The following is a 24,165-nucleotide window of genomic DNA, read 5'->3' as shown; positions in this document are numbered from 1 at the left end:
TTAACTTCTTTTAAAGGCATACACATCCCATGAAATGATGTTTTTAAAGTTACTCATTTTAAACATTAATTATTTATACATTTTAATACCTCGTTTATATGAAATAGTTATTTATGTAGATTTTAACTTCACCATGAACTGGCATTTTATACTTAACTTATTCCCATGGAAATAATGAAATAAATACCACTGATATTTATCAGAGTATTACACTCTCCCCCCACCAAAATAAAAGCATGCCCTCATGACTTTGTACCTTGAAAACATAAAACCAATATGGCACATCTGGTGAGTGAAACACACAATTAAGCAATTATAGGTGTACCTATCCACTTGTAAATACAAGAAACAAACTTCACCGTAGGGGCTGCTATGACACTTGGATGACCTGGGGTGACATAAGTTAACCTTAAAGGAGCCCTCTTTAGTCTCTGAGGTCTGGTCTGAGCGTCAAAGTCAAGATCAGTCTCAGAGTCAAGGTCAATGTCTTCTTCTTGTAAGGGAATGTTTTCCGTCAGTGTTTTGTCTCTTTCAGTCTCTTCGTGGTTCTCACATGTCTCTTGTAGTTCAGGTTCTGTTGTCTCCGTTGACTCAAGTTCATTTCCACTGTCCATTTCAGGTTCCTCCACACATTCCTGTGTTTCTGCTGGCTCAACTGCTTTTGGTTGTCCAGTCAGGTCGCTTAAGAAGATATCCAAATCCAGACTGAATGGTTCCAGAGTATCATCATCCATGTTGTTCCTGAGAGGTTCAATAGTGGAATCATACCACAGTCCATAGTCCTCATCCTCTGAGTCAATGTACTCTTTTCCAACAGGATCACTGGGTCTAATTTCTCTTCTTTCAGAGTCTTTATCTGGCGTTTTCTGTGATTGTGTCTTTTCCTTTTCAGGCTTGTCTGTGTGTTCTTTCTGTTTTCTCTGTCGAAGAACTCTCCTTGTAGGTGTAACATCTGTATTAGATACAGGATCTGGACATATCCTCTTCCCGAGAGACAGGAGGTGATTTCGATGGAGGATTTTGATCGGTCCATCACCATCTTCAGGTTTCAAGCGGAACACTGGTAAGTTCGGCATCTTGCTTTCCACAACATATGGTTTCGATGCCCAGCGATCTGCCAGTTTATGCTTCCCTTGTAATCCAAGGTTCCGTAGTAAGACTCTGTCTCCAGGTAACAACTGTGTAAATCTGATTCTTTTGTCATATCTCTGCTTGTTGTTATGATTTTGCTTGGCAGCGATGGACTCTGCTAGTTCATAAGCAGCCTTCAACTCTTTCCTCATGTCAGAAACGTACTTGAGGTAAGTTTTCTGTTGTGTGCTGTCACTAGAAGTCTCAAAACATAGATCCACAGGTAATCTGGCTTCACGCCCAAACATGAGAAAATAGGGAGAAAATCCCGTAGCTTCATTCGGAGTACAATTATAGGCATGAACCAAATGTATAACGTGCTGACTCCATTTTTTCTTCCTGTTTGGTTCCAGAGTCCCTAACATGTCCAACAATGTCCTATTAAACCTCTCGGGTTGGGGATCTCCTTGAGGATGATAGGGCGTCGTTCTTGATTTTTCAACTCCGAGTGAACTCAACACTTCGTGGACAAGGCGACTTTCGAAATCTCTGCCCTGATCACTGTGCATCCTCTTGGGCAATCCATAATGGACAAAATATTTCTCCAGTAACACTTTTGCCACTGTAGAGGCTTTTTGGTCCTTTGTTGGAAAGGCTTGAGCGTAGCGAGTGTAGTGATCAGTAATGACTAGGACATTTTCTGTGTTGCTCGAATCGGGCTCAATGGACAGAAAGTCCATACAAACGAGGTCAAATGGTCCCTCACTTTGCAGATGAGACAAAGGTGCAACTCTCTTGGGTAAAGTCTTTCTTTTTATGCACCTCACACAAGACTTGCAATACTCTTCGATCTCTGACTTCATCCGAGGCCAGTAGAACCGATCTTTAATCAGGCCGTATGTCTTGTCGAGGCCCAAATGACCTGAGTCATCATGCAGTGATTTCATTACTGTGTTTCTGTACTTTTCTGGTAGCACCAATTGAGAACAGCGTGATTTTCCTGGTGGAGTTACAATGCGATACATTACTCCTTTCTGCATCTTTAACCTGTCCCACTCTCTCAACAGCAAAGAGCAAGCTTGATGTTTTGTCTTGTCAACTTGGTTGATATTGCCATTTCTCAGAGCCGACCACACTTGTCCTATGCCGGGATCTTCCTGCTGAGCGGTTGACAACTCAGTGAGACTCACAACAGGCATATTTTTGACACTCAAAGAAGCCAAATTACAATAAGCTTGTGGGATAGCTTGCGGAGAAATCCCCAAAAGGTCAATGGCTCTTCCAGACTGTGGGTTTCTGTGTTCTGTCACCGCAGACATCTGGCACATGGCTCTCACACCTGCTGCAGGAATGTCTTTCCACTCTGATTTTTGTATTGGACTGGGATGTGGACGACGTGAGAGAGCGTCGGCATCAATGTTTTGGACACCGGATCTGTACCTGAGACTGAAGTCATACGTAGATAGGGCAGCAAGCCAGCGGTGACCCGTCGCGTCCAGCTTGGCAGACGTTAACACGTATGTCAGAGGGTTGTTGTCTGTCCTCACCTCAAACTTAGTCCCGTACAGATAATCATGTAGCTTGTCCACTACCGCCCACTTCAGCGCCAAAAATTCCAATTTATGGGCTGGGTAATTCTTTTCTGAAGGAGTCAAGCTTCGACTGACAAAAGCCACGGGTCTCAATCCTTCACCCTGATCCTGGTACAACACTCCTCCTAGCCCTTCTCGGCTAGCGTCGACATGCAGCACATAGGGGAGCTGAGGATTTGCAAAAGCTAACACGGGAGCTTGAGTAAGCCGTCGCTTCAGTTCCTCAAAGGCCGCTTCACATTTTCCATCCCACCGATGACCAAAGGGCTCTGAAGGGTTGAGGTAAGTATTCTCCTGTTTACCTTTGAATTTCTTTGCAGCTGGTGGGTAACCGGACAACAGTTGGTTCAACGGGTGAGCTACTTTGGAATAATCCTTCACGAAGCGTCTGTAGTACCCACAGAATCCAAGAAACGACCGCAAAGCAGTCACAGTGTTTGGTCTCGGCCATGTGGTTACAGCTTCGGTCTTCTTTGGATCAGTAGAGACCCCATCTTGTGAGATGATGTGTCCGACGTAGGTTACCGATGGCTGACAAAACTGGCATTTATCCAGTGACAACTTCAGTCCTTCATCTCTCAAGCGGTCAAGCACCTTCAACAATCTGGTCTCATGCTCCTCGAGCGTTGCTCCAAACACAATGATATCATCAAGATAAACCAATACCTCAAGCAAATTCATGTCTCCGACAGTCTGTTCCATGATCCGCTGAAACGTAGCGGGAGCCCCTGTCACTCCCTGTGGCATTCTTTCAAATTGGAAGAATCCAGCCGGGCAGATGAAAGCTGTCTTGTCTTTGTCAGAGTCTGTCATTGGCACTTGATAGTATCCACTCCGAAGGTCGAGCACACTAAACCACTTACTTCCACTGAGACAGGCCAAAGCATCTTCAATTCTTGGCACTGTATATTGGTCTGGGACAGTGCGACGGTTTAGAGTCCTGAAATCCACACACATCCTTATTTTCCCGTTCTTCTTCCTCACGACCACAATGGGCGAGGCATAAGGACTGCGTGACTCTGTAATAACACCAGCGTTTTTTAGCTGTGACAGATGTTCTCTCAATGCCTCCACATCTGCAGGCGGCAGCCGACGAGACCTCTCACGAAATGGTTTGTCGTCTGTGGTTTTGATAGTGTGCTGGGTGCTTTTACTGCATCCTACATCAAACTCGTGCAGAGAGAAAGCCTCGCTCCGCTCCATCATTTTTGTCACCAACCTTTCTTTCCACTCCTTAGGAACTGGTGAGTCTCCAAAGTTGAAAGAGGAGGGCGTCAACTTTCCAGGTGGCTCAACATCAGACTCTTTCTTTTCAGGTGAAGATGACACAACGTCAACTGGAAACAGATGAGCTATCGGCATTCCTCTGGTCAAGGTAATTTCTCGTGCCGACATGTTTCTGACTAGAACGGTGATTTTCTTAGCCATCACACCAGTGGAGGTCTGTAACTCTGGTCTCACCAGGAGTTCATCTGGAAACCGTGACTCATTCGCAGGGTCATCAGGTGAGTCCACGAGGATGGTCTGAGTGCTCGGCGCTCCCTGAAACTTTGCTGCACCGGTCACTCTGGCGACTCCCCCAGGCCGTAAGGTGACAGGTTTGGCTTGAGTAAACCACACAGTTCCTCTTTTGTTGTTGTCAGTGTCAGGTGGCAGAAGTGAGATCTCACTGAAAACTTTTCTGAAGATTGGGTGAATGTGCATAGTTCTCACAAAGTTTTCTCCTCCTTTTTCTTTACAGTGGCTAAGCAGTCGTCTCACAGTGGGTGTGTTTGTGCCTACGAGCATGGAAGCTTCACCTCTCACAACTGGGTCGGGACATACCAGCACAAGTGCATCAATGGTCTCACTCACTCCGACGTCTGCTTCCAAAAACTCCAGCCTAAGTGACAAATAGCCATCATAAGGGTACTCAGCAGAACCAAGACCCCATATCTGCAAAGTGCTGATAGACGTCAATGGCAGGTGTGTCAGATATCTGTCGTAGAAGGATCTGTACAGCAAAGTTACTTGAGAACCAGAGTCGAGTATGGCTTTAGAGTAGATGCCTTCAATCTGTACTGACACGACAGAGCTTGGGCCCACTAAGCCTTCAGGTACAGTGTCAATCACTTTTCTTTCTGAGTTTTTACACTTGGTGGAACGTGTTGCAACCACCGGGATGCCAGGCCGTTCCTCTACTGGACCCCGCGGTAGTTTCCCGATTTCTTTGTCAGTTTAATGAGGCGCTTGTTGACTTTGAGTAGGTTTTCTTCACCTTCACATTCTCTCTTAAAATGTCCATCCTCCCCACATCTATAGCAAAATATCCCAGGTTTATCCTCTTGATAGCCAAACCTTTGTGGGGTAGCATTTTTTTTGTAGGTTGTCTTGGCAGGGATTTCTAGTTGTGGACTCTGTGTGTCTGGATGTGATGCAACTGTAGCAGCTTTAAGACTAATCATTTCAGCTTTCATGACACTGATCTCTTGTTTCAGCTTTGCTACTTCAGGATCGACTTCCAGTTCAGGTGCAGGCTTGGAAACAGGAGTTACAGACTGTGACATTACTGGGTTCTTGACATCGTTTCTGCTTTGGAGCATGTCCTCTTCCTCCCTTACCTCTTTTAGCAACTCACTGAAAGAAGGAGGTTCTCGCAGCTTGTGGGTCATGCGGAGACGTAGAGCAATCATGTCTTGTTGCAGTGCTCCTCTCACAACCTGCTCCATCCGTAATCGATTCATGTCAGACAGTGCCACGCCTCCTTTTCTGAAAATACAGTGCAGCAGTTTATCCAGCCTCAACAGGTAAGTAGACAGTTTTTCACCAACACTTTGATATGTGTGTCTAAATTTCACCAGGAGATCAGATGTACTCTCAGTTGTCCCAAAAGCTGTTTCCAAAGCTTGCATGTAGTCATATGAAGTTGCAGTGGGCTTCTGCACTCTTAAAAATCTCACAATGTCAGCAGCTGGACCTTTTAAGCTTTCCACTATCCTCTGTTTCTTTGTATTGTCACTGCATTGCCACTCTTCTAGCAAATGCGCTGTCTGCTCTGCCCAGGCATCATACTCTTCCTCGCCACTGGGCGTAGGTTTCACACCAGAGAACATGCGCAGCTTGCGATAACTCTGAGAATCAGCAGATGTGGTGTTACATTTATCCACTAGGGAGCTGATGGCGTGTATCAGTGCAGTGTTCATGTCAAGGGGTGAAGGTTGGAGTAAGCCGCTAACATCAGTGAGGGTTTTACCTTCAATCTTCAGAAACGACATTAGTTTAGCTTGAAACTCTTCATTTTCTGCAGGAGCGGTGAGCACATGAACAGGCCATGGACCAGCCTCCCCAGGAAGTCCAACAACGTCAGGTAGGGTTTGTTTAGTCAAGTCAGTGGAAGTCTTGATCAGTATAAAATGTGTTTTAGAAGCTACATCAAGATAACGATCAACTATTTCAGACTTCCCAAATACTTTAACCTGACTTAAAGCTGTTAGCAGAACTTCATCTGTGACATCTGGGTCAACATCACTCAAAACAACTGCATTTTCATAAGCTAACTGCTTCCTTTTGCACCAAGCTTCAATTTCAATTGCTTCCATTTTTTTTTTAGCTTCAAGCAGCAAAAACTTCACAATAAATGTTAACACACTTGATAATTCCCCGTTTTTAGCAATGAGGATAATTACATTAGCAGTCTCAGAAAAAAAATTATCTCTCTTTTTTTTTTTTTTGAATAAAGAAAATAAAAAAAACAGGTCAGTTATAACAAAAACACATCCCGGACGAGCCCCCAAAAATGTAACCCTTTTACCACCGGCTCATGTATTAAAACCCACCTTATGTTATGAAGATGAAGCTTTAACGCTTATCAAATGTTTTATGGTAAAAGTCACATCTCAAATAGTAAATATCAGTCTAGGGTAATGTATGATTCTCACTTGTAAATAACCAGGTGGAGACTGCAGGGAAATACACTTGACCTGTAAGTTATCTTAATACTTCAATAGTAAACACCATTCAATAAAACCAAACACAATGATCTCAGTTTTGCGAATGTATTAATGATGCAGGGAAAACACACATCCAAACATTTCTCTTTGGAAGAGAGATATAGAAAATAAAAAAGTATAACCCCGGGGTTTTAGAGTTTTTGTCTTTTCTCAAACTGTCTAATTTTATTTTGAGTGCACTCTTTTCTACCTTCGTTGGCGCGCTTAGTTGGAGCTCATGATGGAAACCTTTTGATACCTGTACTCCCGTGTGTCTGTGAAGTCAGCCAGACCAGGCCGCAGCTGATGAATCGCTCGCTCGTTGTGGTAACGACCGTCTCCGCTCGCAGCAGCTCGCAGCGGCGAACCTCCGTCTCCCACGGCAGCAGCGAAGCGTCCTCTGTGTCCCTCGGCAGCAGCGAAGCGACCTCCGTCGACGACTCTCTGAAGCTCCTCCCGTCCGTGCAGGCGGCGTTTCCCCTCAGCGAGGCCCGTGGTGTTAGCCTAGCTCCTGCTAGCTAACAGAACCGAACTCGTCTTCGTGTTCACAAAACACAAGCAGCGGTGGAGAGTTGGACTAAACACACTCCGAACACGTCGCTCAACTACAGTTCAAAGTCACTCACTCATAACTCCACACTGGCGACACGACATTCCCAAAGTCTCCGCTCTACGCCATTAACACGTTGCTCCTTCTTCTTCCTCGCTCGAGTCTCTCCCCGGAAGTGTAAACATTCAGGTCATGACCTCACGCATGAACTCACGCACGTAATGTAACGTAATAGAATTACTTTTAACTTCTTTTAAAGGCATACACATCCCATGAAATGATGTTTTTAAAGTTACTCATTTTAAACATTAATTATTTATACATTTTAATACCTCGTTTATATGAAATAGTTATTTATGTAGATTTTAACTTCACCATGAACTGGCATTTTATACTTAACTTATTCCCATGGAAATAATGAAATAAATACCACTGATATTTATCAGAGTATTACATCTAAAACATTTTTTATGTTTCTCTCATGATTGACAGTGTCTCAATAAATTATAAATAGCACAGAATAAAGAGACTTCAACACACAATTCAAGAAAGTGAAAGTTTCCACAACAATAACTTAGAAGAGTGTGCTCAGATATGATCCTTCTTCGTCCTAATCATGTTACATTATGTTCTGTGACTCAAAAACATTGTTTGTCACAACATTCGCTGTCAAACGCTGACACATCTTTAACTTGTCTGACTTTTTCCAACCACAGTGAAAATGTCTGATAACAGAAAATAACACAAATCCTGTCATGGTTTATGGTTTTGCAGCAAAATGACGGGCAGTTCCCAGTGATCCAGCTGGTCGGTATGCTGAGGGGCATCGCGTCTGGAATGAGGTACACACCAACACACACACTCTACACACTCTACAGAAATCCATTTTGTTATCAAGATGACGCACAAACTTTTTTTATTTGATTGTTCAGTTGTTATGAGAAGTTAGATTTCTTTGAAACAAAACCAGCTCTGTCACGCTGAGACTTCGTGTGGTGACATCCAATACAGTCTGGTGATGTGTTATAATCAATCAGGCATCAGCAGCTTGAGATGTACTGCCTCCTCCTCCTTCCTCTTTCTCACACACACATACACACACACACAGACACACACACACACAGTCGTACCAACACACACATGGAAAAGACAAAGAGACAAAAACTCCAAGAAAAAAAAAGGTTGTATGGTAATCCAAGCTGTTTAGTCAAGTTTACAACACCACTACTTGTCGTCTTGGCACCTTGATACACAGCTCTCTCTCACAGACACACACGCACACACACACACACACACACACACACACACACTATAGATTCTATCTGTGTTTTATTGCAGGCGTGTAACTGAGATAACACACAAACATGTTCATGTACACAAACATTAAATCCTATTCCTACTTTATCTAAGGTAGCCGGCAGTGATGTCGCACACACGCACACACACACACACACACTGATATGTACACACACACACATGCACACACTAAATCCCATTACCTTTTTATAGTAGCCCAGGTAGCTGGCAGCAGATAACACACACACTCACACAATAAATCCTGCTGATGTTCCAGGTACCTGGCGGAGATGAGTTATGTTCACCGGGACCTGGCAGCTCGAAACATCTTGGTTAACAGTAACCTGGTGTGTAAGGTGTCTGACTTCGGCTTATCACGCTATCTGGAGGACGACACCTCCGACCCCACCTACACCAGCTCACTGGTAAGGACGCACACAAAAACCCACGCACAAACCCACATACTGTAGCGACAGGCAGGCTTAAAGGGATAGTTCAACATTTTGGCAAATTGGCCCATTGCCATAATCCCTATAGTCAGAGCAGTAGGTTCGTTACCTTTAATTGTTGGTACAACCTATTTTTAGAACGGCGAAGCAGAGCCGCGAGCTGCTCAGAGCTACGCTACGGAGGCTAATGGGATTTCTTGGTTTCCCTCATCAAATACACAATCCAACAACTCTAAAACACTCTCGTGGACAAGTTGTGACCTGCACATTCACCACGCTATGAGATAATAACGGAATGTTATGAGACAGAGTTGATTTAGAGGTAAATGCCCTCGACAGGAACGCACATCAGCGGTTTTGCATGAATTTACCTCTAAAACAACTCTGTCTCGTAACATTCTGTTATTATCTCATAGCGTGGTGAATTTGCAGGTCACAACTTGTCCACTAGAGCGTTTTGGAGTTGTTGGATTGTGTATTTGATGAGTTTGATGAGGGAAACCAAGAAATCCCATGAGCCTCCGTAGCGTAGCTCTGAGCAGCTCGCGACTCTGCTCCGTTGTTCAAAAAGTAGCTTGCACCGACAATTAAAGGTAACGAACCTACTGCTATGACTATAGGGATTAAGGCAATGGGCCAATTTACCAAAATGTTCAACTATCCCTTTAACTAAATGTACATTTATGAGGGCGCGAATGTCTCAGTGTCACTTTTGGCCCCAAAGATGGTAAACTGCCTACTAACCTGTCGCCATGGTGATTTTAATAACCGGGCGGAGGTTTCACTCACATTCATAAAGACAACACTAAAAGTCCACTGCTTCCACTAATTGGAAAATGAAATTGCTGAATGGATGAAAAATTGATAACTTTGCAAATGTTAGACCCTGATGACTGGTGGGACATTAAATGGTAAAGTTTGTCCCCGGGGGCGTCTCTTAAAATGGACATTGGCTACGATTGCCAAACTCAGTTTTTCACATGTGTTTCTTCGGGGGCCTCAGCTGTAGTTAGACTCATCTGTGCGTCGAGCTGAATGCTAATGTGAGCCACGTTCACATGTGCACAGTTGGAGACATTAATCTTTATATACAGCCGATGAAGCTGAAAAAAACCACTGGAGGTAAACAAATCTCACAACGCCACTTCTCGCTTGTCCCTGAAGATGTGTCGGTGCTTGCAAGCTCACAAACACTTGTTGATTGTTGATGTTTTCTTATTTCAAGTCCTGAGAGCAAGAGGATTTTAATTTTTTTTTCAATCTTCTTCCCTCTTCCTGGTCGGTCCTGTGCTCTGCCACATTATACCGAGTGATGTTTCCCTCATGCCCCATAGACAATTAGTTTGACCATTCTTCGCTCAGTCATTTAGTCATTAGTTTTAGAGATGTGGTGTCATGAACTTAAGTGTTGGGTAAGTGGACAGTTTAAAGTCTTGGTGGTGCTCTATAAAAGCTCCATGGACCATCATGGTCATTGAGGGGCCAGTATTCTCCATCAGACCGACCTGACGGATGGTTGAAATTGGAAATCCATCCAGTTGTTGGTGAGATATTTCTCTTTGGATGAAAGCGTTGGGAGAAAAAAAAAGCAGTCTGACTGGAGGCATTTTGTGTTTGCTCAAAAGTATTTCTTACAATTTCAAAAGTGTAAAAGATGGTGGTGATAAGAAGCTGCGTTCAGGTCTACGGTGTGACCCTTTATAGCCGTTGTGAAGCTCCAACTGAGATACGACAGTTTGGTTTTGCAGATGCTTTTGACTTTGTAACATCAGCTATGCTCTTCACTCCCAAGGTCTTTGGTTTTAACAGTCATTAGCCTTTGAACAGATGATAAAGGGATAGTCCAACATTTTGGCAAACTGGCCCATTGCCATAATCCCTATAGTCTTAGCAGTAGGTTTGTTACCTTTAATTGTCGGTGCAAGCTAATTTTAGAACGGCGGAGCAGAGCCTCGAGCTGCTCAGAGCTACGCTACGGAAGCTCATGGGATTTCTTGGTTTCCCTCATCAAACTCATCAAATACACAATCCAACAACTCCAAAACGCTCTGGTGGACAAGTTGTGACCTGCACATTCACCACGCTATGAGATAATAATGTAACGTTACGAGACAGAGTTGTTTTCAAGGTAAATTCCTGCAAAACCCGCTGATGCGCCTGTCGAGGGCAGTTTTTCGGCAAGCAGTCTCTGCATTTGCCTCTAAAACAATTCTGTCTCATAACGTTCCGTTATTATCTCAGCGTGGTGAATGTGCAGGTCACAACTTGTCCACCAGAGCGTTTTGGATTTGTTGGATTGTGTATTTGATGAGTTTGATGAAGGAAACCAAGAAATCCCATGAGCCTCTGTAATGTAGCTCTGAGCAGCTCTGCCGTTCTAAAAACAGCTTGCACCAACAATTAAAGGTAACAAACCTACTCCTAAAACTATAGAGAGATTATGGCAGTGGGTCACTTTGCCAAAATGTTGAACTATCCCTTTAAACCTCAGCACTTGGATTTAAAAGTGAAATCCTCAGCCTCTCTCTGTCAGTGTTATTTGCTTTCTCTACTGGTGCACAATCAATCCTTGGATAGGTAGAGTAGAGCCACGAAGGCTCCGCCCATCGCTCATTGTGACGCAAAAGCAGCCTCTACAGGGTGCGGCCCCAGAATTTGGGACACAGCAAATGTATTCCTACGAGAATAAAGTCCGTGTTGCAAATATCTCCCACTCTCCTGGACAGCAGTATCAGCAGTCAGAACCAAGCTTTTGTTCAGTCGGTGCTTTGTCTTCATTAGAGAAGACACAAAAGAAACAAATGTAGATGAACAGTATGTATGTGCGTGCTATCCATCTCACTACACAATCAAACATCTGCTTTGTCTTCTCTCTCTCTTTGTGAGTGCATCTTCTTCTTCCCGCTGTAAAGTGTATATGATCCCACAATGTGAATGCAGCAGGTAACTCATGGGCTCACACTGACTGTACTGTATGACATCAGTCAGACACACATTTCTCATCCCTCTGTCTGGTCCGGATTGTGATGACCGTTACATTAATAGTCACTCTGCACCTTGGTATTTATGACATACTATGGCAGATATACGGGGCTGCCTATAGCCTCCGTTTTCAGTACTGTGTGATGATGAATGTTCTCGTACGCACATCCAGAGCGAAACTGTAATAAAAAAGAATTATTTTTAAAATCAATTTTCCTCATTTTATTCTTTTCCTCTTTTCTTTTCTCTCTTTCCTTGCTCCCAGGGTGGTAAAATCCCGGTGCGGTGGACGGCTCCCGAGGCCATCGCCTACAGGAAGTTCACGTCTGCATCAGATGTCTGGAGTTATGGGATCGTCACCTGGGAGGTGATGTCATACGGCGAGAGGCCTTACTGGGACATGAGTAACCAAGATGTAAGTCACCACCTGTGTGTGTGTGTGTGTGTGTGTGTGTGCGTGTGTGTGAGAGAGAGAGAGAGAGAGAGATGAGGAAAAAGACAGCGATAAAGACAGTCTGTCTCTTGTCGTCTTGTGTTCTCATTGATGTCTGTGACTGTATAAGATTGCGTTCGTTCACCCATATTTTTTTTCTTTTAGTTGCACACAGTATTTCTAGAGAGAGACAGCGTGTGTGTGAGACAGAGAGAGAGAGAGAGAGGGGGGTGGGGGTATGGGGGTGTGATTATTTGTTTCCTTTGCCGTCTCTCACAGCGGGGTGCCGGCATGCCGAGGAAAACACACGGAAAATGAGGACATCAATTTAGGTGTCACAGAAATGTTTGTTCCCTGAAACATCAGACCAGGAGGCGTCAGATTTCTGGTTTCCAGCCGATTTTTTTTCCTCAGAGAATTTCATTTTGTTTTGACAACTTTATTCCAATTACCTGCACAGTACGATCAGTTTGCCACAACATTTCTATACCTTTCTTAAATTCATGCCGGCATCACGTCGATTTTATTTTTAAGTGGTTTGAAATTATATTTATCAATTATATTAGACCTCAGTTATCTTCTTACAAAATACACGTGTACAATTCTCTGCTCTTGTGTTAACATAATATGAAAACCACTCTTTTATCCTTTCTTTAGGCTGAGTATTCAATTTTACTGTTTAAACCTAAAGGGGATCATGAACAGCACATGGAAAAGGAGGTTCCACAAGATTGGATTGCTGACGTTTTTATTTTTAGGTTTCTATTTCCGAGAAGAAATGTGATACACAGATTATAGTTAGTTTTGGCACTAAACCCCACTTCAAAGCGTCGAGGCTCTGAATTCCTATTCTTGCTTTCTGAAACTATAAATCTAATGACTCTGACACGGAGTAGCCTGGGAATTTTACAAGCTGAACAAGAGTTCCAACTTTAAAATACATTTTTTTGTTGCTGCAGAAAATTTGCCAGCGCACTACCGAGTGAGTTCAGTTGAGTTTATCATCTGGAAAATATGCTTAAAGCGAAAGCTCCTTTTTAAAAAAATGATTTAGAGTTGCTGTCTTATTTCTAAAAGCACATTTTTTAAAAACTCCAGCTCCATTTTAACCTGCTTTGGATCCCATTATCTTATATGTGGAATTTTTTTTTCTATCTGGTTATCTTTCCCACTGATGAGGAGTTAATCAGTGATGAGATCTGCTTCCGACTATAAGACAGAAACACATTTTCATCTAATAAACGTAAATCAGTTCCTAATTTTCATCTGCAAGGAACCATTTCCCCCGTCTAGCATTTAGATCACCTTAACCATCTCATACTCGCTCACACGCCACCGTCTATCTCTCTCCTCCCCACCCCCCTCCCTGTGCAGCCTCACCCTTCATTCCCCCATGGTTGCTCCAGAGAGAAATGGAAGCAGCCAATACAGCAGTAATGACAGAGATTCAGTATAATGACAGAGACAGTTTTATAATGGCACAGAAAGTGTATAATGATGGAGAAAGTGTGTGTTACTGCTATAGCTAACGAGGGTCTGTTGGGGCATTAACTATGCATGAACCTCACACCCTAAACTCACACATTCTGCACACACACACGTTAACCACACGCATGCAGGCAGTGACACGTTAAAAGGCGCACACACACATAAAAAGGCACACATACACACATACACACACCCAATTTCAAAGAACACGGAACGGTGAAATTGTCAGTGGAGCCGCCACAGGTGCTGTGTTCGACATGAATTAATCATGAAAGAGACCTGTGATGTTTCACTACACTTGCTGCTATTGTGATTGACAGCAGTGCTTAGAGAGAATTTGTGTGGCACAAAGCCTGAGAAGTGTGTCGGGGTCAAGTAGAGTTCACCCAGCGAGCAGACAAATCCCCGGCGATGCATTTACAGTAGAATCGCTGCGACTCCCTCGGCTTATATGGGCTTAGACATACACTGACTTGGTCTTGTAAGTTTAAATGCCAGAGAAGGAGAGGTGGGGGAAAAAAAACAGTTTTTATTTTTCATTTTCCTTTTCTTTTCTTTTTTTTTTGGCACTTTACCCTTCATAATGGCACAATCTATCATTAAAATGTGAACAAAAACACAGCAGCGGCTCCAAAAACTCAAAACACCAAGCACAGAGTGTTTGGACTCGGAGGCTTGAATCACTGGCAGAAAAGGTGGAGTTATAACAAGGTCAACGATCAAAGCTAGAAGAGGTGTACAAGTCCAGGGGGGTAAAAAGCAGGCATGCAGACGTCCAAAAAAAGACAGGGGTCATAAACTGATGCCAGGAAAACAAGACAAAAGGCTGGAATGCTTTGGCAGGAAGGCGTCGTGGAAAACCTGGCAGCGCTCAGGCTGAAGAGAGGTTAAACCTGGGGAAGATAATGAGCGAATGAGGAGCAGGTGTGCGGGTGAACGTGGAGGTCAGGTGATGAGGGGATGGCAGAGTGAAAAGGAAAAATAACAGATGCAGGAAATGCAAATATTGACTGCAAACGAAAAATAGTATAATTACAAAAAAAAAAAAAAAAAACGATGATGCGCGGCAGAAATTACAACATAAATGGATTAAATAATGGTAATTTTACTTTTTGGGTTATCCAACTGTACTGTAATAACAATAAATTCAAAGTAAAAGTAACTACAGTGTTATTGTTTAAGCCATTTTTAAGCAAACGTACTAAGTAGCTGAAGATCAAATGTGGAGCTTTGTCTTACATTGTGGTAAACTGATATTGGACATCGTAATGTTTCAATTTTTTAGCATTACCCTACATCTTATCACATTCATGTACTTTTTATTCCTTTTTTTAAATTTCTCTTTGTGTGGATAGGTGGTCATTATTCAAAACTAGTAGTGAAACAAGGTCTGGTGTGGTTCTCTTTCAGTCTGCAGTCAATTACATATTTATATTTACATGTATTGATCTATTTCTATATTTATTTCCTTATTTATTTATTTCAATATTTATTTGATTGTTTATGAACTTATGTTTCTACAATATTGATTGAAAGGATGTGCCATACAAAGGCAGCAAGTTACTATTTCAGACAGTCTGTGATGTTCACAATAATTAAATTCTGCACCTAAAGGTATGCTGACATATTTAGCACAAAGTCCCTGCAGTACAGAATCCCTGCCTAAAAGTTTTTCTCAGAAAAACCTCGAAAGATCAGTATCTCCGTCAGAAGCTGCAGCAGCATAATGAAATCAGAGGCTTCTCTGTGTAAAAAAAAAAAAAAAACTACCTGCCTCCACATCACAGTCTGCAGCAGGCGTCACTTCTTCTGCAGCGATGAATATCTGGATAATACTGAGTGACTGCACGCTGTGTCAGGATGAAGCTCTCAAATGGAAATTGAATCCTCTTAACTAATCCAAGTTTTCATTTTTTCCTGCAGTTTTAAATAAAAGCCAAATGAGGCAAGATCCTGTCTGTAAAAATACACCTGTCCTATCAGCCCAAAATATCACAAGGAGCTGCTGCAGCGGAGCAGACAATCACATCACGCCCATACTCGGGTCTTGTTTGCCTGGAGGGAGTCGCATATCAAAATATATAAGTGTCCCCTAAACATCAGCCAGAGAGCCAGACTCAACTTTGGATCTGATGTCACACCCTTTTGATACCCTAAGCATCACAGACCAGCACCACGCTGCGTGCAGTTTATTGATGTCACAAGATTAAATTTCTTTCAAAATATTTTCTCCCCTCTGTCATTTATAGCTCCCATTTCCCAGACCAGAGAGTGGGCTGGTTTAAAAAAAAAAACACACACACAGAAGAACTTTCTGCTGCCTCTTGATATTTGTCAAATATATGTCAAAAAACAAGCATTTTTCTGAATTTATATCCCCAAATCCCTCATCTTATCTCTTCTGGTGCGACATGAAAGTCATTTTTTATATCCTGCTCTCGGGGACATAAACATAAACCTTGGCTAATCAAGTCTGATTATGGGAACCCAAACTTCAAACTTCACATTACAAAAGCAGCCTAAGTGTTTAGAATTGATCCATTTCTCCCTTTTTCTCTGCTTCCTGATCCAACGACGTGGGTGATGGAGGTGTGGGTGGAGGCAAACATCCCTTCACAGTTGAATGGCGGGGTTGCATTTAGCTGTTGTTCCCCAGAGAACTCGCTCGCATGGCTCCCAGAGCAGCGGCTGCTTTAAAGCGATCACATCCTTCGCCATTTGATCAAATCCTTCCAGAAATTACACCCCACCGGCACATTTCAAATCAATTGACACCGTGTTGCACAATCGGGAGACTAAACGTTGGAGCACCAGATGTGAGGTATTGATTACAGCAGCTTTAGGTGTGTAGAATGAAAGTATAAATAGATCAATGATGTTTCAATATTTTGTATCATCATCTCCTCCTCTCCTTTGTCGTCCTCCCTTTTTTTTCTCCCAGGTGATAAACGCCATAGAGCAGGACTTCAGGCTGCCTGCACCGATGGACTGTCCAGTGGTGATGCACCAGCTGATGCTGGACTGCTGGCAGAAAGACAGAAACGCTCGGCCAAAGTTTCCTGATATCGTCAGCATGTTAGACAAAATGATACGCAACCCTGCATCTCTCAAAGCCGGCACCAACAACGTGGCCCCCGGGTGAGGAGAGATACAAACTCATTTACATACACAAACTCACTCAACCCCTCTGTTTTCAGCGATACACTGTTTGCTTGTTTGTTTTTTAACTTCTCTCTATATCCACTATAATATCCTCTCGCTTCAGGCCTCCCCATCATCCCTTGTTAGACCGCGGAGCTCCAGACCTGAGCAGGTTGAGCTCGGTGGAGGACTGGCTGGCTGCTTTGAAGATGACCCAGTATCGAGACTCCTTCCTGGGCTCCGGCTTCACCTCCCTTCCCCTTGTCACGCAAATCACAGCCGAGTAGGTCCACACATTACACCGCCGTTCTGTTCTCTTGTCCACCTGCCTTTTCTTCCTGCCTGCGTCTCACGCTGCTCACCTGCCAAGGCGCAGTCTTGTTAGCTGGATGACTGGCAGCCGGTTGGCCGACTGCTGGTCTAATTGCGCGCCGGCCTGTCTCTCTTTCTCAGCGAGCTCCCCGTCTTACTCACCGGCCGTCCTTCATGTTATAAAATGCTATGAGCACCTTCGCTGAGCATCAATACATCACTGTCTAATAAATAGCTGACTCTTCTTACCCAAATGAAACCACTCTGCTCTGAGTGGGGTTTCTGAAAGGTAGGACCTCGTTTCCCACGGTGTCTCTCTTTCACACATCTCTTCTCCAAACCTCATGTCTCTGCTTGAGGTTTGTTCTTCACAGTTTTATCACTGAAACAGGTGTTTTTTTCTATAATGTTTAATTCCCAACACCATCTGTCACTGTGGGAAAAAAAAGTTTTTGCTTTGTTTACTTTAGTAATGAAGCCACTATAGATTTTCATTTTGTCAATGACTTGATCGCTGTTTTTTCCAGGCAAATATTCTATGCAGTACTGTACTGTAAGGTTTAGATCGACCAAGCCTTTAGCCAAGACCTCTAAACTCCTCAGTCAATGAAAAGCCAACCAGAGGGTTTCCACCATCACCTCTGGCCGAGGCCCCGGCGTCAGACTTAGCTCTGCACCGTGACTGTGCACTCCTCCTAAACAGTTAGACTGAGTCAGACATAGGGGATTAATTCCCCCACAGGGATTAATTAAGTACATTTTAACATAGTACAAGTGTGGAGACAGCAGATAAGAGCCAGCGAAATAACTTAGAGACACTGCTCATGCTACTTGGGGAGGGATGGATCAGAAACTTTACAAAACTTACTCTTTAAATTATTCTATATGACCATGTGGGATGTTTAAAGGGATAGTTAGCAGTAGATAGCAGTAGGTTCGTTACCTTTAATTGTCGGTGCAAGCTATTTTTAGAACGGCGGAGCAGAGCCGTGAGCTGCTCAGAGCTACGCTACGGAGGCTCATGCGATTTCTTGGTTTTCCTCATCAAACTCATCAAATACACAATCCAACAACTCCAAAACACTCTCATGGACAAGTTGTGACTTGCATATTCACCACGCTATGAGATAATAACAGAACGTTACCAGACAGAGTTGTTTTAGAGGCAAACTGCCCCCGACAGGAACGCGCACCAGCGGTTTTGCATGAATTTACCTCTAAAACAACTCCACCAAAGCATTTTGGAGTTGTTGGATTGTGTATTTGATGAGTTTGATGAGTGAAACCAAGAAATCCCATTAGCCTCCGTAGCGTAGCTCTGAGCAGCTTGCGGCTCTGCTCCGCCGTTCTAAAAATAGCTTGCACCGACAATTAAAGGTAACAAACCTACTGCTAAGACTATAGGGATTATAGCAATAGGCCAATTTGCCAAAATGTTGAACTATCCCTTTAACCATGTGCTGCTTGTTCAGTCCGTTTAAAAGCAAATTGCCCAGATGCCACATCAGATCAGTAAATTAAATTATTCATGTATCTGAGTGGAGGATGTACCTTTTGAATTAAAAGAGGTTAAATCCTGTGAGATATATGGTAATTTAATGTGACTGTAGTCTTTGATTTATTTATTAAAATCCTACACATAACACTTTTAATTACAGTCTAGTTTATATTAATAATCTGGTGCTGATGATTCATCCTATATGTCTTATATAAATATCTATATATCTGTGTCTGTCTCTCCAGGGACCTTCAGAGGATCGGAGTGTCTCTTGCCGGCCACCAGAAGAAAATCCTGACCAGCGTTCAGACCATGAGACACCACGCTGACGACCAGTCTCCCACCGAGTCCGTGTAGCGGCGCGCAGGAGCGATACAGTATGAAATCTTGTTACCAGTGTACATACAGTCTGTGAGGGAGCAGGCTGTCATCTCTACAATTCTTCCTTTTTACTCTCTACACTCTCTCTACACTTCAGTTTGCTGCTCGTGGAGATCTCGACCACTTCTCATGTTTTTAAACAATAGCCAAACCGTGGCCATTTATGTGTCTGCACGGCCGCATCTCTCCTTTTTCTCCGGTCACTGGACGTCTCTCGTGACATTTGGCTTTTCAGACTTAACTTTAACAGACAGTTGCAAGAGCCAGCGACTGAAAACAAAAAAAAAAAACAAAAAAAAAAAGAAAAGACTACTCTCTGGATTTTCTGTGTTACAGTCTCTGAAGTGGCTCTGCAGTCACAAACCCCCTCCCCTCTCATACAACATCTGCAAGATCTCAATGGTGGAAGTTTTTCTTTTTTTTCTTACCAACTTGACACTTTGATTCCAGGACAACACGGCTTGGTTTTCTGGTTTTCTGGTTTTCTGGTGTTTTTGCGTTGAGGATAAATCGCTCACAGATACGACTGTGAGGACTGTGTGAGCAGACGTTTAACATGATTGGACCAAAAGCCTGGCACACGCTCTGTGAAGCTGTGTTTCTTGTGACAAGACCCAGAGCAGGCCTTGTTATCTCCACTATGTTTTTGTCCAGCGTGTTGGTGAAAGTTGTTACCATTTGAATCCAGACAGGAGCCAACAGTTTAAATGGCACGTTTTTTTTGTTTTTTGTGTTGTGGTTGTTGTTGCTGTATGTTTTATTATATTTTTTTTAATCCTATCTTCATATTGAAGAGTCTGTACATATTATAATATAGGATATTTATTTCCTATATGCTCATTTGCTTCCTCCTCTGCCAACAGCATCGGACAATTAATTGTCACAGGAGCATTTGTGAGTTCTCTATGATTATCCTCCTCTGCCTGACTCATCACTGGAACTAACTTTGAAGTGCTGTGTGGACTGCGGACTTTTAAAAAAAGAAAAAGAAAATAGGGTTTCATAGTGCTATTTTTTTGTACTTTCCATCCAACCATGAAAAGATAAACTCTCGCATGCAGAGAGCAAGCAAAGCCTGTCCTACTTAGAATACTTAATTCAGGGGAAACTCATAATGGATGATGTGTTACAATCAGCACTAATGCCCTCTGAGTAAAGCCAATTATGGATCAGAAAACGGCACCATAATCAGATAAAGAAGTATTATACCATACCAGGGTAACAAGCTAGGAGGAAAGGAAGGAAGGAAGGAAAGAAGGGAGGAAGGAAGGAGGGAAGGCAACTGCACACTTTGGAGGAATGGAAGAAGAAAGGGGAGCTTAAGAGACTGTGGGTATTGAGTCATTACCAGCTGCTGAGATGCACCTGTTATGAACGCACTGCAGTGGCCAGAGAATCCCAAAAGACAGAAAAGGTATTGTCATCCAATGTTCTTGTGATTTGGCTGAAAACCCCCGCAGCCGACTGCCAGTCGAGCATCAATACAACACATGAACAACACCGAAAATCCAATGCTCATGTTCTGTCCACGCATGAAACAAATCTCATTTGAGTCGGAACTGTATGGCTGCCGTCCAGATGGTAATCATCACTCTACAGCAGGCAGGCAGGCAGACAGGCAGGGTCCTCACTATTAATTTGTTTTTTTGTTGGGTTTTTTTTCTTCTCTCCATTGGCTGGTGAACATGTCATTGTTGTCAGAGTCTGTTTTGACAGTCGCATTTCCCCAACTGACATCACTGATTAATACTGTGGTGTCAGTTTGCAGATGAAATGACAGGAAGTGACCTATACATGTTCTCGTCTGTGGACAGGAACCTTTTGACGACGCCGCGCCTCACACGACACGCAGAGGCGATAGAGAGAGAGAGAGAGATGAAGACGGTGAAACAACAAGACGCCGCCTGGTCATTTGTCATGTTTTAATACGTTAATGTGATGTTTTAGACTTGACTTATGTGATATCACGAAGGTCTGATCTCACTCGGTGGAGACGAGAGGCGCTGGGAGATCTCTCTTTCATCTCGGCGCCGAGCAGATTACCAGCTGTGAAACAACAGCAGGCTTCTGCTTCTGCCCTCAGCCTCAACCTCTGGTCATGCGTGTGCACCCACATCCCAAGGATTACCGGTTTCGATTGGATGTTATGATTTTATTTGTCATCCGCTGTGAGCTGTGCTGCTCACGGTGACGTGAAGCGACAGTGTTTAGTTGTTGTTTGCTTTTTTTTCTCCGAACACTTTTTTTTCCTGCAGAACGATGCGTTTGTGTGTTCGTCTCGCACCACCGATGATCTCCTACTGCCGGGACACTCTGCTCTGTTTTATTTATGAAAGTTGTGACATTGAGTGGTCCGTTTCCTATTTTAAACCTCCCAACATTTCAGGTTCCACTTTTCGGCGAAACTCGACTGGCAATTGCGGCGCGACCCGGAATTGCATTTGTTGCCTGGCAACAATAGCTTATTGAACATTTTATCAGAAATTATTGAGATCAACTGGGAGAGAGTCAGTGGTTCAGAGGCGTAATACGTTGTAAATAGATGCCTCTGGAAAAACAGTTTCAGTGCTGGCTCGGGGGTTTAATAAAGAGTGAGATGACTCGTGTGCCTAAAAGCTCATATTAAGCGCCACCTAAAAAAAAATTGTCATGCAGAGGAAATGAAAGCTATCAGCACAGGCAGGTATCTTAATCCATTATGTAAAATCTGCAGCAGCTCAGTGTGATGTGTCAATTCTTTGCTTCATATTTTTGTCTTCTGATATTTAACAAGGTTAGATGTGAGTTTTTCAGAGACATTTCACATGTCACTGTGTCAGTGTTTGTGGGGCGGGAAAAAAAACAAAACAACGCAGGCAGAAATGTACATGTACAGCACGACTTGTATTTACATACCGCGACTGACGTGTAGTCGGTTCGAGCACAAATCTTCACCACAGAGACGAAATCTCAGGAACACAATGGAACATGTTGCTGCATTTGGTAAATCCTGGACTGTAAAGAAAGATGAATCCAAGATGAAGCCCATACTGTAAAGAGTTAATGGAGAAAACAGTTTTTCATGCGAGTTTAATGAAGTGTTTATTAAAACTTAAATCCACGCTGAATCGAGCCCCTTTAAAGAGAGAAACATATCAAAAACCTTTATGTTGTGTGTGTGTGAGTCAACACAGCATCTGATTGTGTCTTTGCTGAATATCTGGACACATCATCTAGTATGAACTTCATGATTTTTTTTCCTATTTAGATTAGATTAGATTAGATTGCCTTTATTATCATTGAAAGAATTCAACAAAATTTACGTTGCTGCTCCACTGTGGTACCATACAACATATAAGACGAGATAAGTATAAAACATGAAACACATAAAAACATATCACATGAGACAAGATAAGTATAAAAACATATAAAACATATAATTCATAGTCATGGAGATTTGTAATGTTTCGTCAACGTCCAATAGAAGATGGCATTTTTGCTGTTGTTTGACTTTAGTCCCCCAAAAAGACCCTCATTAGGGCAGCCCCGAGTACAGCTGGTCCACTGACAGAGTGCCCACATTCTTTCAGTGCGTTTACACAACATAAGCTCAATACATCCACACTTTTCCTATTCATACCACCCTACACATGACATATGACTGTACTTGCACTTGAAGCAACATGTTACACACATAAACTGAGTTGTATTATCCAAACCAAACAACACAGAGTGTAAAATAAACACAAAAATGTTGCCGCCCCATGTCGACCTTTTAAAGATAAAATGTTGCTGTCGATTTGACACCATTTTGTCACCTAGGCGACGCTCAGAGGCAGTGGAGTTGCCGTTTGATTGACAGGTGCATCTGTGCATGTGTTGGCGGGTTAAATGTACCCCGTGGAGTTTTCTCTTATAAATTGTTTACGCTCAGAGTTTCTCACCTGAACACACTGAGTTTGTCTTTGATAAATTCACAGAACCATTTTTTTTTTTAATCTCCTCTCTTTACTTCGATGTTGACTAGATAACCATCCTCTTCACTGGATGGACAAATTTGATATCGACTTGTTTTCAAGTTTTGATTTGCACTGCGTCTACAGTGGAGTGTCGGCTACCGACTACTTCCAGGAATCACTTGCTTGAATGACAGAGTTTATCTTGCTATAACGGTGCAGGTGACTTTTTTTTTTTGATTGCTCACTGCAGCTGCTGAGAAACCTGGACTCACTGTTGTTTGTCATTTCCTGTACGGACCAAGCTCTTGACCTCTGCAGATTTGCTCATTTACTCGACAGGCAGTGGACTCAGTGCTTATTAGCCTTTGGATGCTTTTCCTCCTGCTGCCTGCAAAGTTTGGTTGATAGTCACACTATACTTCCACTGTCTGTTACAGTTAATGATTATTGTGCACTGTGGCTGTGTAGCCTGGGCAAACTGGAGCAGTGCAAGACTTGAACTTCCTGACACCGGCGTGCTGCTGTGCTGTTGAGGGTTTTGGTGCATTACACAGCGTTGGCACTGGCAGGGATGTATATTGCATCAGCCATGTGCTTGTGTGCTTGGATGTGCAGGAAAATGGAAGCCTCTTGAAAAGTATTAATCCATATTGCTACTAGAGGTTAAAAACTCCACAGGGTGTAAAGTGTGGAATGGATTTGAAACACAGAGGCTGTTTTAAAGTTCAGTTCTCCCTTTAAAGAAAAGGCAGACCTTGAACATGCTGCATATGTTCTGCTTTGTCATTCATTAGGACATGATTTTGTTATGAAGCATGCATGACACTTGATAACAATGCCTGTGGCCGCAGCCCACCTCCCTTTTTTTTTGTAAAAAGCTCAACATTTTATTTTATGCAGCTTAAATGTATTCTGCTCTGCTGGGAGCTCTGTCGATGGAGACGACTGTGATGAATTTGTCTCCATTCATTGTTGAATGGCGGTAAAAATGGCAGCTTCAGACAAAAGAGCTCACTCTTTGATTCAGAGCGACTGACATCAAAACCTGACATTTACTGCAGATGTT

General features: G+C 43.0%; 1 protein-coding gene across 1 annotated transcript in view; it reads left to right on the top strand.

Moving 5' to 3' along the window:
- Positions 1–19,137, top strand: part of LOC310985021 (ephrin type-B receptor 1-like) — a gene marked incomplete at both ends in the record, with an annotated part of 100,984 nt that extends 81,847 nt beyond the window's left edge. The window contains 6 exons of the mRNA XM_083970440.1: positions 7,956–8,023; positions 8,755–8,902; positions 12,174–12,323; positions 16,771–16,967; positions 17,095–17,253; positions 19,026–19,137. Coding sequence (XP_083826566.1) covers positions 7,956–8,023; positions 8,755–8,902; positions 12,174–12,323; positions 16,771–16,967; positions 17,095–17,253; positions 19,026–19,137 — 834 coding nt within the window. The remainder of the gene's footprint in view (positions 1–7,955; positions 8,024–8,754; positions 8,903–12,173; positions 12,324–16,770; positions 16,968–17,094; positions 17,254–19,025) is intronic.
- Positions 19,138–24,165: the final 5,028 nt, after the last annotated feature.

This window comes from Trachurus trachurus (genome assembly GCF_905171665.1).
Source record: "Trachurus trachurus genome assembly, chromosome: 4".
In the NCBI taxonomy this organism is placed as follows: domain Eukaryota; kingdom Metazoa; phylum Chordata; class Actinopteri; order Carangiformes; family Carangidae; genus Trachurus; species Trachurus trachurus.
Note: the sequence above shows the minus strand (reverse complement) of the source record. Positions and strands in the feature narration are given on the sequence as shown.